This window comes from Pteronotus mesoamericanus, unplaced genomic scaffold (assembly GCF_021234165.1).
Source record: "Pteronotus mesoamericanus isolate MK-2021 breed Mesoamerican mustached bat unplaced genomic scaffold, CSHL_Meso_final scaffold_54, whole genome shotgun sequence".
Classification (NCBI taxonomy): domain Eukaryota; kingdom Metazoa; phylum Chordata; class Mammalia; order Chiroptera; family Mormoopidae; genus Pteronotus; species Pteronotus mesoamericanus.
This window is the reverse complement of record NW_026555321.1, coordinates 2,117,473-2,135,291: the sequence shown is the minus strand read 5'-3', so window position 1 is coordinate 2,135,291 and position 17,819 is coordinate 2,117,473. Positions and strand designations below refer to the sequence as shown.

At 35.8% G+C, this 17,819-nt stretch overlaps 1 protein-coding gene across 3 annotated transcripts in view; it reads left to right on the top strand.

The window, feature by feature from the left end:
* OXSR1 (oxidative stress responsive kinase 1) overlaps positions 1-17,819 on the top strand; it is a 67,619-nt gene that overhangs the window by 23,676 nt on the left and 26,124 nt on the right. For all 3 annotated transcript variants that reach the window (XM_054595506.1, XM_054595508.1, XM_054595507.1), the window contains one exon: positions 12,668-12,723. In XM_054595506.1, the coding sequence (XP_054451481.1) occupies positions 12,668-12,723 (56 nt within the window). The remainder of the gene's footprint in view (positions 1-12,667; positions 12,724-17,819) is intronic.

Here is a 17,819-nt window from a genome sequence, read left to right as displayed (position 1 = left end):
GTGCTTCCTGGACTTGCATGTCTATTTCCATCACCAAAGTAGGGAAGTTTTCTTTCATTATTTTTTCAAATAGATTTCCAATTTCTTACTCTTTCTCTTCTCCTTCCAGCACCCTTGTGATGCGAATATTGGACCTCTTGAAGTTGTCCCAGAGGTTACTTACACTATCTTGGTTTTTTGGGATTCTTTTTTCTTGTTGTTCTGATTAGTTGTTTTTGTACTTCCTTATGTTTCAAATCATTGATTTGATTCTCGGTTTCATCCACTCTACTGTTATTTCCCTGTACACTCTTCTTTATTTCAGTTAGTGTATCCTTCATTTCTAACTGCATCTTTTTTATGCTGTTGAGGTCCTCCCTAAGTTCCTTGAGCATCCTTATAACCTTTAGATATGACACCTGCTTGCTGACTCTGTGGCTGTATGGGAGGAAGGTTCAGAAAAGGGACAATGGCCTCTGCCCACCATTCTATCTGGGAGAAAGATGTCCCTCAGCTCCCGCCTTGATGCCAGACACTTCAGTTTCTCTGTGTATGCTACTGGTGCATTTCAAGCTATTACCCTGGTGCTGGAGCACAAAGGGAGTGAGTCTGAGTAAGTCCATGTGTGGGTTCTTGAAGAAGAACTGCTTGGGACTCCAGAAGTTTCTTCCACTGACTCAATCCCTGCTGATTTTTCCCTGCAGCCAGAAGTTATGAGGACTTATCTCCCTGGCATTGGAATCTTGGGCTGTGGGGCCTGGTGTGGGGCTGGGACTCCTTACTCCCAAGATATCCTTCCTGAATTTTTATCTACTACACATAGGTATGGGACCAGCCCATTCCATGTCTCTGCCCATCCTACCAGTCTGGATGGATGTGGTTTCTTTAATTCCATAGTGGTCAGACTTCCATTCACCTCGATTTTTAACAGTTCTGAGTGATGGTTGTTCTATATTTTATTTATAATTTTGATGTGGTTGTGTGAGGAGGTGAGCCATGTTTACCTTTGCTGCCATCTTAACTGGAAGTTCCACTGGTAACATTTTGGAATATTCCTTTTCGGTTTCTTTTATGTGCTAAAATATATTTAAAACAAACTGTATATATAATTTTGTCCATTGCTCTTTTTTTAATATTATATCTTGAGTATATTCTCAAATTATTTTTTCTTATATTTTAAAAAAAGTAATGTCTTTTTAATTGGTGTTTTTTAAATTTTTTTTTTTTTTAATCATCACTTGAGAACATTTTTTCACTGCTTTTAAAGAGAGAGGAAGGGAGGGAAGCATTGATGTGAGCCGGAGCATCAATTGGTTGCCTCCCACATACTACTGGACCCAGGATAATACAAACTGGGACTGGGATTCTAACCCACAACCCAGGCATGTGTCCTAACCGGGAATTGAACCCACACCCTTTTGGTTCTGGGATGTCGCTCCAATCAACTGAGCCACACTGATCAGGGCTTTTCTCAAATTGAAAGCTCTTTGTAAAATAACATTTTTTTATTAAGACTTAAAAAAAACCACTTAAAAGGCTGTGTAACACAGTAATACAGTAATAGTAGGGGATTTTAATACCCCACTTATATCAGTGGATACATCATCCCGACACAAAATTAATAAGGAAACGATGGCCTCAAATATCACATTATACCAAATGGACTTAATAGATATTTATAGAACGTTTCATCCAAAACCTGCAGAATACTCATTGTACAAGTGGATGTAGAACATTCTCCATAATAGATCACATATTAGGCAACAAGTCTTACTAAATTCAAGAAGATTGAAATCATATCAAGCATATTTTCCAACCACAATGGCATGAAACTAGAAATCAACTACAGGAAGAAAACTGGAAAAAACACAAACATTTGGAGACTAAACAGAGTGCTCTTAAACAACAAATGAATCAAGAGGAAATCAAACAGGAAGTAAAAACTATTATGAAATGAGTGGAAAGGAAAACACCAACTTTTCAAAATTTATAAGATGCAGCAAAAACAGTTCTTAGAGGTAAGTTCATAGATAACCAGTCCTACCTGAAGAAACAAGAAAATCCCAAAGAACTCTAACTCTATACCCAAAGGAACTAGAAAAAGAACAAACAAAACCCAAAGTAAACAGAAGGAAAGAAATAGAAATAATTATGATCAGAGTGGAAATAAACAAAATAGAAATGTATTTTTATTTTATTTTTTACAAGATAGAACTTTAAAAACAATTTAAAAAATCAATAAAACTAAAGCTGGTTCATTGAAAAGACAGCTAACATTGACAAACCTTTAAACAAACTCATCAAGAAAAAAGAGAGCTCAAATAAAATCATAAATGAAAGAGATGTTACAACTGACACCACAGAAATACAAAGAATCATTAAAGAATATTACAAACAATTATATGCCAACACATTTGACAGTTTTGGAGAAATGGATATATTTCTAGAAGTGTATAACCTTTCAAGGCCTGAATCATGAAGAAATAGAAAATATGAACAGATCAGTTACTAGTAAGGAGATATAATCAATCAAAACCTCTCAGCAAAGAAAAGTCTAGGATCAGATGTCTTCACTGGAGAAGTCTACCAAATTTTTAAAGAAGAATTAACAACAATCCTTCTCAAACTCTTCCAAAAATTTTCCAAACAGCAGAAGAGGAGGGAACACTTCCAAACTCATTTTACAGGGCTGGCATTACCCTGATACCAAAGCCAGATAAGGACACTACAAGGAAAAAAACAAATTACAGGCCAACATCCCTGGTGAACGTAGATGCAGAAAATCCTCAACAAAATATTAGTAAACCAAATTGAAAAATGCCTTAAAAAGATCATACCATGGTCAAGTGGGGTTTATTTCAGGGATGATCCAACATTTGTAGATTAATCTATATGATATACCACTTAAAATAGAGAATAAAAACAATATGATCAACCCCGTGCATACAGAAAAACATTTTACAAAATCCAACATCCTTACATGTTAAAAACTCTCAATAAATTGGATATATAGGAAATGTACCTAACATTAATAAAATCCATATATGGCAAACCCACAGTTTACATCATGCTCAATGGTGAAAAGCTCAAAACTTTTCCTTTAAAATCAGGAACAAGACAAGGATGCCAACTCTCACCACTTTTATTGAACATATTACAGGAAGTCCTAGCCAGATCAACAAGGTATGAAGAAAAAGAAAGAAATGAGATCCACATCAGAAAGGAAGAAGTAAAACTCTGTTTGCAGATGATGTAATATTATATATAGAAAACTCTAAAGACTATACCAAAAAACTGCATACCTTATTTCAGTAAAGTTGCAGGATACAAAATCAATATAGAAATCAGTTATGTTTCTGTACACTAAGAACAATCTGTCAGAAAGAGAAATAAAAACAATCCCACTTACAGTAGCATCAGAAACATAAAACACTTAGCAATAAATTTAACCAAGGATTCCCTGGCTGGGGTGGCTCGGTTGGAGCGTTGTCCTGTAGAGTGAAAGGTTGGAGGTTTGATCACTGGTCAGGGTGTGTAGGAGAAGGCAGCCAATCGATGTTTCTCTTTCTCTCCCTCTGTCTCTGAAAGCAATGAAAAAAATGTCCTTGAGTGAGGATAAAAAAAATTTTTTTCTTAAGTAATAAATTTAATCAAGGTGGTAAAAAAAAAAAATCTGTTGACTGAAGCTATAAGATGTTGATGAAAGAAATTGATGACACAAATAAATGGAAGGATATTTTGTGTTCATAGGTTAGAAGCATTAATATTGTTAGAATGTCCGTATTACACAAAGCCATCTGCAGATTCAATGCTACTTCTGTAAGAATTCCAATTGCATTTTTCACAGAAATAGAAAACAAAAATCCTAAAATTCATATGGAACCACAAAGACTGCAAATAGTCAAAGCAGTCTTTAGAAAGAACAAAAAAGCTGGAGGCATCACAGGTACTGATTTCAAACTATATTATAAAGCTATAGTAGTCAAAACAGTATGGTGTTGGCATAAAAACAGACACAGATCAATGGAACAGAATAGAGAACCCAGAAATAAACCCATGCATATATGGTTAATTAATTTTTGACAAAGGAGTCAAGAATATATAATGGGGAAAGGATGGTCTCTTGAGTAAATGGTATTCGGAAAACTGGATATCCACATGCAAAAGAATGAACCTGGACCCCTATCTTACACCATAAACTAAAATCAACTCAAAATGGATTAAAGATTTGAACTTAGGATCTGAAATTATAAACCTCTTGGAAGAAAATATAGAGGGTAAGTTCGTTGGCATTGTTCTTGGCAATTATTTTTTTGGATTTGACACCGATAACAGAGGCAACAAAAGCAAAAATAAACAAGTGGGACTTCATTAAAAGCTTTTAAACAGCAAAGGAAACCATCAGCAAAATAAAAAGGCAACCAACTGAATGGGAGGAAATATTTGCAAACCATGTATGTGATAAGGGAGGAAATAATTGCAAACCAAAATATACAAGGAAGTTATACAAATCAGAGGCCAAAACAACAACAACAACAAAACCCCAACCCAATTAAAAAACGAGCAAAGTACTTGCATAGACATTTTCCCAAAGAAAACATGTAAATGACCAACATACATGAAAAGGTGCAAGATATTACAAATTATCAGGGCAGCGCATATCAAAACCACAGTGAGATATCATGTTACACCTGCTAGAATGTCTTTTATCAAAAAGTCACAAGATGACAGGTGCTGGTGAGGATGTGGAGAAAAGGGATCCATCCCTGTGTACTGTTGGCAGCAATGTAAACCGATACAGCCACTATGAGAAATAGTGTGGAGTTTCCTCAAGAAATTAAAAGTAGGACTACCATATGACCCAGCAATTCCATTTCTGGGTATATATGCAAAGGAGATGAAATCGCTATCTCAAGGAGGTACCTGCACTCCTGTGTTCATAGCAGCATTATTCAAAATAGCCAAGATATGGAAACAACCTGAGTACCCATCAGTGGATGAATGGATTAAAAAAGTGTGGTATGTATAGAGAAAGGCAGATACCTTATTGTATCACTTATAAGTGAAATTTTTAAAAAATGTTAACCTAATTCGAACAGATTAGAACAGCTGTTGCCAGAAACAGGGGTCAGGGGAAATAGGGAGAGATTGGTCAAAAGGTACAAACTTTCAGTTACAAGATGAATAAGGCCTGAGGATGTAATGTATAGTATGGTGACTGTATAGTAATTAATCTTCAGTTAATGGTAGGTCCTGTGACTAAGCAAAATGATGTATAAATATGAAGTCAATTTTATAAGCTAATTGATATAAACAGGTGTTAAGTTCCTGCAGCAGCTCACCAGCATTATAATGAACATCACTGAACAAAAGATATTAAGACAGGCCTTGCTGTAGTTGATAACAATATATTGTATTGTTGCAATTTGCTGAGAGAATAGAATGTAATTGTTCTCACCAAAAAAAGTAAATATAAATACATATATTACTATATAAAAAGTAATATAGATGTATTAATTTACTCAATGGGGGAAATCCTTTCTCAGTATCTATGTATATCAAACCATCACAGTGGACACTGAAAATATTTTACAGTTTTATCAGTTATGCCTGAATTTTAAAAATCACCTACTTAATCCTAAGCCCTCAACAGACAGACAGTCAAAGGCCCAGGAAAGTAACTGATTAAAATCATCTACCAACTTGTAAAGAGGAGGTTTTAAGGACTAGTCAGAATATGAAGGGAAAAAGCAAGGTACCCCTTGCCATCCACAGACACACATGCAAACTTTTGACTAGGTTCCTCTGAGAATAGCAACATTTTAAAGAAAATTAACATAAAATTGGTGAAATCAGTCATTTATACGAGCATCTCGTTCTAGGAAAAGTGAGTATTTCTTTCTGGTTGTCTAAATTGCTTAACCTGCTTTAAGTCTTACAAAGGAAAACAAATTCTCTTTTTATAGATTTGAAGGAGAACAGTTGACTCTAAGGAGTACTATATAAACTAAAAATATTGGAAAGTATATTCTTAAGACAGTAAGATTTTTCATCTAAAATTGTACTTAATCAGTTTATTTGTATGAAGTTAAAATAAGGTCTTAACAAATGACTTAAGAAGGGGTATGAATAAAGAATAAACATTTGGGAATGTATTTCCCACACTGTCAAGAACAGGAGGTGCCCTCAAAATAGGATTTCTGTCCTTTGGATGGTGACAGTCCTGTGAATACATACCTTGATACTAGCAATGAACATAATTCAGTTAATATCTATGTTCTGATTCCATGTTCATCAAGAAATTTTCTCAAAAGAAATGTGCCAGAGGCTGTTTATTGGCCCCCAATGTGTCTCTCCTTCTTGAATTTAAAAAAAAAGAAAAAGAAAAGAAAGACATTTTTACTGGGCATGTGAACATCCATTAGAAAGTCAACATTTCATAGCCACCCATGTAGGCCAGATAGGACCATAAGATTTAGTTTCTAAGCCACTGTGATGAGAACAAAAGTGTTGTGTGCTACTCAGGTTTTATCAACCTGGGGACTACTGACATTTGGGTTGGGCATTTCTTTCCTGTAGGGGCCATTCTCTGCATTGTAGGATATATTCAGCAGCATTTCTAGCTTCTACCCATCACAGCAGTAGCCTCTCCCCCTAGTACCCATTGCGACAACCAAAAATATCTCTAGATATTGCCAAATGTCCTGAGAAACCACTGCTAACGGAGAGTGGCATAACCTGTATTTCCTCTTTCCTTTCTTCCATTGAAATGTGGATGTGGTGGTAAGCCATCTTGGACTATGCAGCAAGAGCTTACAGATGGTGGAGCAGTGAAATAGAAGGGGCCCAAGTCCCTGACTCTGGGAAGTACCGTACTGAGCATATGGACTGATGTCACTTATGCCCAGACTACTAGTATGTGAGAGAAAAAATTATTTTTCTACAGCCATGCAGATAGGCAGAGATTGACAAGCTGAATCTAGCCTTATGCCCGTCTCTTAAAAACAAACAAATAAAAAAAACCTCATAGCCACACCTATTCATTTACAGGTTGTTTGTGGCTGCTTTCCTACTACAAAAACAAAGTAGTGGTGACACAGAACATTTCGTCCACAGAGCCTAAAATATTTAACTCTGGCCCCCTAAGAAAATGTCTGTTGACCTCTTGTGTAGATGATGACAGCTAGCAATCACTGAAACTGGTATGCTAAATACTGTTCTAAATGCATTGTCTACATTACTTCATTTAATCTTCATAATTAATTCATGAGGTAGGTACTATTATCATCCCTGTTTTACAAAGAGGAAACCAAGGCAAAGCAAGTTGAAGTAACTTGCCAAAGGCCATCCGCCTGTGACAAAGCTGGGATCTGAATTTAGGAAGTCTGCTTCCAAAGCCTGCTAGAAAAGATTGTGTTAATCAGTGAAGCTGCGTATACCTTGGTTCAATGTCAATTATATTTTTTAGTTACTAATGCTGTAGAATTTAGAGCTGTCACTGGAATTATTCTTTCAATAAACCAGTTGTCTTTTTAAAAATATATCCATATCTCTATTTTTAAGTGTCAGTCTTTACTTCAGAAAATGATAAAAGCATATTCTTTTTCCCAAACCTTTACATATGCAGAGTTTATATAGTTAATAGTAAATTAACCCAAAATCCACAACTGAAATACGCATTATAGTCGCTGTCTTTTTTTAGGAAGTAGTGAATTGATTCACATCAAGTTCAGTCACAGATTTAGCCTGTGTTCAATTTTGTATGACTTTTAACACCTACTTTGTGAAATATATCAGTTCTCATTTAGCTAAATGAATATAAGGGACAGAAAAAATACTGAAAGAAATAATGGCCCCAAAACTTCCAAATTTGAAGAAAAGCAGTCTACAAATTAAAGAAGCTGAATGATTCATGATTAAGATGAATACACAGAGCTCTATACCTAGACTCCACCTAGTTACACGGTTGAAATCAGAACACAAAGAGACTGTCTAGAAGGCAGCAAGAGAAAACCCACTCCTCATGCAAGAGGAGCTTTACACTGAATGTTTGTGTCCCCTCAAAATTCTTGTGTTGAAACCCAGTCCCCAGTGTGATAATGTTTGAGGGCAGGACCTTTGGGAGGTGATCAGGTCTTCCCAGCGTCCTGGCTTTATGAAGGGTCTCTGTTCTCTGTTCCTTAAACCAACTCAGTGCCTTGTTCTCTGTTTAGCGGTGGGCTTTAAGACCTGAGCTCCTTAGCCATCGGGGGCAGTGCCTCTGTTCTGTCTCCCAAGGCTCACTGTTGGGGTTCTTAACTGACCCTTTTTAACTTATGAAACTTTAGCGTTTTCTTTTTTATTTTATGTTCAGCTATGTGACACATTCCCCCTAATCTGGCCAGCGTTTCTTTGTGTTTGTGGTAGGGGAATGGTGCGTCTGGGGACAAAGGCCTGGGGAGCAGTGATGAAAGCCTCTGTTTGCCATGCCTAGTTTGCTGTGTTGCTGAGATGGCTGGTCTCTATTTCACTCTTTAAAGGAGAGACTCTCAACTTTGGCTACATATTGGGATCACCAGGGAAATTTTAGTAAGGACTAATTCCTGGATCTGCTGCCAAAAATTCATTTAACTGGTCTGGGATGAGATCTTGACATTGGGACTTTTCAAAAGTTCCCAAGTTCTTCTTAATGTGCAGCCATAGCTGAGAACTTCTACTGCTCTGAGCTGAGATGCACGGAGACTCAACAGGTTTGGGACGAAGTTGTTTTACTGGGAAACAGAGATGTGTATTTTTAGTAGGTTTTGCTACTTTTCATGTCTTTAAAGTCCAACATTTTCAGGTAGATTTTTGTCAGCCTGGTGGATCAGGTCAAACAGTTTTCTTCTACCTCTACTGTGTCTTCCCCTTGATCCTCTAGACTTGAGAGGATTTTGACTGGGGTGAACAGGTCTCTAAATTAGATTTATACTTTTCTCTCTGTACCTACCCAATATTTTTCCTGTTAAAGAAGTTAGCTATAACAGTAATGTTAGATATTTAGTCAGTTTAAGATGCCTAAGTGTAGTGTGTTTGCCAGCTTTTGTTTTGACTTCTTTCTTCTCTTGACCTTTTTTAAGTTTCCATAAACTATGCTGATTGATGAGTCATAAAAATGTTATGGGAAGGAACTGTGTTTTTTACTAATGAGAAAGTCAAGCATGTTTGTGATATTCCTTCTAAATTTAAAAGGAATTTGTAACTTTGGTGCAGTAGTGACATGTGAGAAATGGCATTAAGCTGTGAAAAACAGAACTCACTCTTGCTCCTCCAGAGTGGATGGAGGATTTAGCTGTTGGGGCTGCTCGTTGCTTGATATCCTTTGTGGCAGAGTAAAGGCAAGTCTTTAATTAAGGACTGTATTAATTGCCAGATATTTAGTTACAAATCTTTTTCTTGAAAGGTCAGTTGTCCTGTTTTGTGTGAGGACAGATTGGTGTATTTGATTGTCCAATGAGCCGTTACGCTGGATGATATTCCTCTGCTTTTACTCCTGGAAGCTGTACTGCTGGTTGCACTTGGGGTTTTGAAAGGGAAACATAAATTGATTTTCTGACAAATTGCTCAGGAAAGGTGAAGGTTCTACTGAAAATGGATGACAATCTCTTGCTTTTATGAAAGATAAAAACTTAGAAAACATTATTTAAATAGGTAATACATATACCTGGCTTAAAAAGTTCAAATAGCACAAAATGGTATATGGTAAAAAATGTCTTCTCAATATCAACTGTGACTAAATTATGTTGATACTATGTACTCTTGATATGATGTGATAAAAATGGCACTTTGCTTCTGTGGTTTTCCTTCCAAGAACTCATAACACTAGTCCAATACAAATTCCATTAGATGGTCACCCTACAGAATGTTAGACCATTAGTCCTCAAAACTATGAAGGCCATCAGAAACAAGGAAAGTCAAAGAAACTGCCACAGACAAGAGGAGCAGAAGGAGAATTGACAACTAAATGTAATATAGTATATGAAATGGGATCCTGGGAAAGAAAAAGAGCATTAGGTAAAAACTTTTAAAAATCTAACTAAATGGTGGGCTTTAGTTAATAGTGATGAATCAATACTGACTGGTTCATTAATTGTGGCAAAAGTACTGAATGTAATATGCTAATAATGGGAAACTGAGTACAAGGTGTACAAGAACTCCTCTGCAGTATCTTCTCACTTTTTATGTAAATCTAAAATTGTTCTAAAAAAATAATATAGCCTTGTTCCTTCTCTGAACCTCTAGTACCCTGGTCCTACAAGGACTTCTTCCCATTTTCTTTTGACTCCTTTGAGAGAGATTTTTAGGTCAGTATAAACATAATGTTTATCTTACCGCTTTCCTTCCTGCTTAAAAAAAAAGAAAGCCCAGCCAAATGGCAACATACTGTATGTAATATTCTTCACTAAAATATATTTGGAGATTGCTTCATGTCAACACATATAATCATTAATAGTCATAGTATTTCATTATTGGATATACTACAGTTTAACTGACCCCCTACTGATGGGTAATTAGGGTTATCCTGTTTGACTGCATTGTGTCGGTTTGTAACCCTAAGATTTGGAGCAGAGTTAGGAGGTAGGAGTTGGGACAGTGAGGAGGGAACAGTCAAGTTTTACTTTGTTATTTAGTTAGATTGCTTGATTTAATACTCTACTTCTCTCCAGAAACAATTAAATTTTGTTTCAGTGCTTTGTTGGATTGATTGGTTGATTTAACATTGCACTTATAAGAGGGATTGAGGCAGGTTGTGTCCTATTTGGTTATTTAAATCTATTTGATAAATATCTGGGCGATGATCCTATGTTATAATCACAGTACTAAATAAGTAAGTGCAGGTGATACAGAAATGTATTACTATGTAGATCCAGATATGGATCATGATGAAATGAGAAAGATCCAGAAATACATTCATATTTCTATGATCTGTATTAATGTTGTATCAGAGCCCGCTGTAAAAAAGCAGGAGGAATTAGGTAAACTATACATTGTTTTTTCATTAAGTTTTAGGTGACATTCCAGATGAGCTCGGAAAAAAGGAAGTTGGAGGTTTATGGTTAACTCAGTTGAATAGTCTTTGTCACCAAGGGAAGGGAATGTCCTCCATTTTTTTCTCTTGACAGTATCTAGAGTCAAAGACTTCAGGTTTGTAGAGCAAAGTGAGTTAGCCTCTGGGAAAATGTCCTGTAAATTGTTGGGATTTATAAGCAGTTCAAAATGGTAACATAGTTTTCTTATGCTTTAGCATATATTCAGGAAAGGTATCGTACACTCTGGTATGGTGACGCTGCTACACACAGTTGTGAAACTGTTGTTCATTGTGTACCAAGGAATGGTTGTATCTGAAGATGGAGGAAAACAAGGTGGACAGGAAAATGAGAAAGCATTGTGCTTTTTACTGGTTCCTTTTCATGACAAAGAAAGCCTTCCTCCAGGAGCTAGCCTTGCTTTTCTTTCTGGTCTAGATTCGAGGGCTGGCTCTTTTCTTTCTTTAATTATATTTATTTTTAATTACAAGATAAATAGATGATTCTGTTTTCACAAAATGCTCAAACACCATTCCCCTTGACTCCAGTCCTACTCCCCTCCACAAAAAAAGCCCATCATTGCTCTCAGTTTGGTGTATGTGGAAAGATGTATGTGTGTTTAACATTAATGGTGCCATGCAAAATGCACTGTTCTGTTTGATTTGTTCAATTAATGGTGTGTATTAGAGGACAATTCAAGTCATAACATGTTGATTGACCTTGTTCCATTTTGTGGATTTAACAGAATTAATTTAACCTTTCTGCTGTTGTTGGCTTTCTAGGCTGTTACCATTTGGGAATGTTATTACAAATAATGCTGCAGTGAACCCCCTTTTACATTCCCTGTACATTGTGACAGTTTCTTTAGGTTATCAAGAGGTGGATTTGCTACTCATAGGATTTGAGGGATTTAAATTTTACCAGATACTACTAGCTTGTTATTGCATGAGAAAAACAAGTTGTAGATTGGAATGGATAGTATGATAACATTTATATTGGAAGAAACACCCAGATATGTTATAGGAACATTCCATTAATCAGATTGATAACAGTTGAGAATGTTGAGAGAATAGTAGACTTGAGAATAGGTGTGAAAGGGACTTTGGCCTTTTCAGTGATATTTAGGTTTTTATAACAAGAATGTATTCATGTATTACTTGAGTTGCTATAGTTACCAATAAAATAGATGTTTGAATAATTTATATCTGTGTTTATGCTGCAGTCATAGAATGATCCCTGTTTTCAACCACATATTGACCGAATATTAGTGTGTAGGAAAAAAAAATATTTTACAAAGTGGAATTAGGTGAGGGTCACATTCTTTGGCCACTATGATTATCCCAATATAATAATTAATCATCCTGGGTTTTCTAGATTTTATACTAAAATGCTATTCTATTATTATGTTATTATGGTATTATAACATGCTATTAGTATGTTATTCTAGCTTTCTGTTTACAATGTTTGGATTCTAGTACAAGTGACTAAAATTTTTAAAATTTTACTCTTGGCCTTAATAACCTTTAATGTAAATATAACACTTAAATGTTGTCATATGTAAGAATATAGTAAACAGTTGCTTAAATTATGTGACTCCAAAGAATACATGTTATTCTAATATGTAACTTTTGTTTTTCTTAAAGAGATGTGAAAGCTGGAAATATTCTTCTTGGAGAAGATGGCTCAGTACAGATTGCAGGTAATGATTACTATTTCTTTTTATTTGATTTAATGGTCAGTAGAACCATATTACTCACCTTCATGCTTCTTAGTCAGTTTGCTCTTTTATGCATCCTGGGTTGACACATCCCTGCTGAGTCTCAAGATATTCTTCACGACTCAATCTTCTTTTTTGATCTTAAGACATTTTCCTGACCATTACTCATTACTTTCTAGTTACCCACTCCTTATTCCCCACTAGGGTCTTCCTCTATGGGTTCTCACAGCATTCTGTACCTTCCTTCAAAGGAGAAGTAGTCAAGAAGCCTCACTGTGTTTAAGAATACATATGCTGTAGAAAGGTGACACAGAGCGGCTTCTCTACTGGGGAGACGGGGTATTTGCAGTTAGGAAGAGACATCTGACAGGTGGAAGTGTCTTGGGAGATTCAGAGCTGAAGACACAAAATAGTTGGATTCCAGGGTCTGCCATAGGTGGCTCTCCTGGTGAAATAACCCTTGCGTCAGGCTGAGACTCCAGAATGGTGAAACTGCAGGATTGTAGAACAAGCAGATTATCTGAGAAAGACCTCAGCTAAGCTAAGACCTTAGTCCCGTGTACACTGTTACAGCAGTCGGGTGTTTGGCAGGAGGCAGATAATCACCCAAAACTTAATTCTTTCTTCAGCTTTAGAAGATAGTTTAGATAGTTCACGTCCTAAGGTAAGGGACTCTTTTTACTTAGCCACATAATGCTCTAACATAAAGGAAAAGATTGATAAATTTGACTCTTAAAATTAGCAGCTTCTCTTGATCAATAGAGAGACAAACAGCTTACATTAAGAAGAAAATTGATGAAAAAATAGACGTAAGACTTCCTAAATGAAGACCATCAAAACTTATAAAAAAAGGTGTTCAACCTCACTAGTAATTAATTAAAAGCAAAGTAGAGTAACATTGGGATACCATGTTATACTGACTGAGCTGGCACAAACATCTAACAGTACTAGTTGTTAGTTTGGATGTAAAGCAAGGAAAAATCTCATACTATGATTGTGTGAGTCTAAATTAGTACAGACACTTTATTAAGTTAAAAATACACATACCCTAAAACTTCAGCTTCTAGATGAATGGCCTAGAGAAACTCACATGTACCGTGGTGCTCATAAGCATTAGGAGTTCCAAACAGTCCCAAGCCCTTCATTAGTAGAATGGATAGAATAAATTGTGATTAATTTATACATTAGAATACCATCTAGTGGTGAAATTGAATAAAATTACAACTATATACAAAAGTATTAATAAATTGTAAAGACATAGGATTAAGGCAGCCAAAATAGAATACAAGGTTGGGCAAAAGTAGGTTTACAGTTGTGAGAATGTGAACAGAGTTTATTCTTGTATTATGTATTTATTAATTGTAGTATTTATTATTATAATTATTAACTTACCTTTGCTCACCCCCGTATATAGCATGGGATTCTATTTATATAAGTTCAGCATCAGGGACAATTGTACTGTATTGCTTAGAGAAGCAAAATAAAGTGGAAAAAACTAAAGACAAGAGGATTCTAGGAAAATGGTGAGTAGGAATCACCAAGAATCTGTCTTCCCACTCAGGTAGCAATTGAACTGGCAGAATCTACCTCATGTACAGTGGGGTCCTTGAATAGCATTTTGTTCATCATTTCATTTTATAACATTGATGAGATGCCATAGGCACTTATATCTTGTTTATATCAATTAGCTTAAGGCAAAATTGGTTTCATTGTACATTGTTTCACTTAAAGCCATAGATGTTAAATGAGGACTTACTGTAACTCTTTTGGAATTCTGTAGACCATTGAAGACTTGAAAATTCTAGGGAAGGTCTTAGAAGGTAAGGTGTGGTTAATTGGTCAGTTTCAGAGTCACTCATTCCTCACCCAACAGCCGCATTGCAGACAGCTGTGCATATATTTTTGGAGCAGTTTGCACATAGCCACACAGCTTATGGGCACAGTGGTGGGTAAAAAGGATGCTGTTTCTGATCTCAAAGGTGTAGGCAAAGAGCCAAGCAGCTATTATGGTTGGACCCATGCCCCGTATTGACGTCCCCCTTCCCCTGCCAGAAGCGACTTCCAGGGGACTTAAGAAGCCATCACCTTTTTTCCTTCCCTTCATTTTTCTGGTCTTGCCCCTTTTGAAGCCAGACATTAAAGACTAGGACATGAAGAAACAATTACCTTTACAGGAAAAATTGGAAAGTGACAGTACATGGCAAGGAAAAAGTGCAGAAAAATCTGAGAAGAACTTAGGTTTACACCTAGGCTGATGCTTAACATGGACACAGTCTACAATAGCTTGCGTGCCCCCAAAACCACCCACAACATTAACAAAAAACAGCAAACTCTGAGAAGGGAGTAGAATCTGATCTCCACAGTTGCCATATTTTTAGATTCAGATCTCCAGTTTTCAACTGAAAAACCACAAGGCATTCAGTGGAACTGCAGGTATGGCACATTAAGAGGAAATACACTGTTAGTGAAAAGATCTGATGGCAGATCTACTAGACAAAGATTTTAAAACATTCCTCTTAAAGAGGCTCAGACAAGTAAAGGATGTTGCACGGAAACCAAAGGAGACAAAATGCAACTGTTAATACATAGAGAAGGCTAAAAGAAACAAACAAACAAAAAAATCATGGAGCTAAAATACAGTGACTTGTACTGCAAAATGAAAAACTCACCGGAAGATTCACTTGCACATTTGAATTGGCAGAAGAAAGGATTGATGAGGTTGAAGACAGGGAAATGGAAATTAGCAATCTGATGAACAGAAAGGAAAAAGATTGAAGAAAAGTGAACAGAGCCTGAGGGACCGATTGGACACCAATAAGTGGACCAACATACATATTGTGGGAAGACCAGAAGACAAAGAGAGAAAGGGATACAGAGAGTATTTGATGAAATAATGTCTGACAACTTCACACATTTGATAAAAGACATGAATATAAGCATCTAAGAAGCTCAACAATCTCCAAGTTAAAAAAACAAAAACAAAAGCAAACCCTAAGAGACTCACACAGAGACACATCATAATCAAACTTATAAAAACTGTGGACAAGAATCTTGAGAGGAATGACTCATCACAAGGGATACTGAGTAAAGTTGTCAGCAAATTTGTCATCGAATACTTTAGAGGTCAGAAGGCAGTGGGCCAATATATTCAAGTGCTAAAAGAAAAAAAATTGTCAGCCAAGATTCCTATATCTGGTAAAACTCCATGAAAAGTGAGGAATACATTAAGGCATTCTCAGATAAGTAAAAGTTGAGGGAATATGTTTCCACTAGGCCTGCCCTGCAATCAATGCTCAAAGGAGTCCTGCAGAATGAAAAGACACTAGACAATAACTCCAAGCAGTATGAAGAAATAAAGACCCCAATAAAGGTAAATACATGGGCAAGTATAAAAGCTACTTACAGTAGTAAGTATTATTGTAACAATGATTTATAGCTCTGCTTTTTGTTCTCTATGTTTTAATAGACTAATGCATTACTAAAAGCAATTATTGGCAGAAAAGTATTACAGGAACATTAGTTTGTAACTCACCATGTTTTCTACATAATTTAAGAAACTAATACATTTAAAAGAATGTTTTTGAACACACAGTAATGTATTAGGATGTAATTTTGTGACATTAACAAGCAAAAAGGGTGGGAATAGGGCTGTAAAAGGGAAGAGTTTTTCTGTGTATTGAAAGTAAACTGATATAAATTCAAATCAGAGTGTTACAACTTTAGAATCACTGTAGTAGCCCCAAAGAAAATAGCTATCGAATATAGACAAAAACAAATGAGAAAAATAATTAACCTTTCACAACAACAACAAAAAAAAACTGCAATTAAACACAAAAGCAGTAGTGCAGGAAATGAGGGGCAAAGCTATAAGACATAAAGAAAATAAATAACAATGACAGAAGTCCCTTCTTATCAGCAATTCCTTTAAATGTAAATGGGTTAACTCTCCAAACAAAAGACAGAGATTGGCAGAGTGGATAAAAAACACATAATCCAACTATATGCTGTCTGTACAGGTTTTCCCACAATCTTGAAATAGAGTATTTCTATGAAATTTTTCATAAGCCAAAATGGCTTAAAGCAAAGATTATCTCTTGTTTTCAGAGAGTTAGTTTTAAGTGAGTTGCTTTCACAAAAAACCTTCATTGGTACAGTAAAGCTTTTTTTGGGAAAGTGAAGTGAAAATCTTCAAGTTTCTTAGATACTATGCCAAAGTCACAGCTTAACAGAAGAAAAATGAATCAAATTGGCTTTTATGAAAACTAAAAATTTTTGTGCATAACACTACCAGCAGAGTAAAAAGGCAACCCATGAAATGGGAGAAAATATTTGCATGTGATAAACTTTATAACAGACTAATAATATCCAGAATTTACAGAGAACTCCTATAACTTAACAAGAAAAGAATAAGGTGTTTAGAAATTGGCTTGAATAGACTCTTCTCCGAAAAGACATACAAATGCCCAATAAGCACATGAAAAGCTGCTCAACATCACTAATCATCAGGGAAATGCAAATCGAAAGTACAAGGATATATCTCACCTCACATCCACCAGGATTGCTACTATCAAAACAAACAAACAAACAAAAAACAACAAAACCAAAAACAGAAGAAAACAAAATAACAAGAATGTGGAGAAATTGGAACCCTTGTTCACTGTTACTGGATATGTAAAATGGTACAACAGCTGTGGAAAACAGTATGGCAGTTCCTCAAACAATTAAAAATACTATATGATCCAGCAGTTCCACTTCTGGGTATATAACTCCAAAGAACTGAAAGCAGAAAACCAAACAGGTGTTTGTAACACCTATTTTTATAAAAGCATTATTCACAGTGGCTAAATCATGGAAGCCAACCAAGTGTTCATCAATGGATGACTTAGTACACAAAATGTGGTATATACATACAGTGGAATGTTATTCAATTTATAAAGGGAGGAAATTCTGACATGCCGCAACATGGAAGAACTTTGAGGACATTATGCTACGTGAAGTAAGTCAGCTATAAAGAGACAAATACTGTATGATTCCACTTATGTGAAGTATTTAGGGTAGACAAAAATCATAGGGACAAA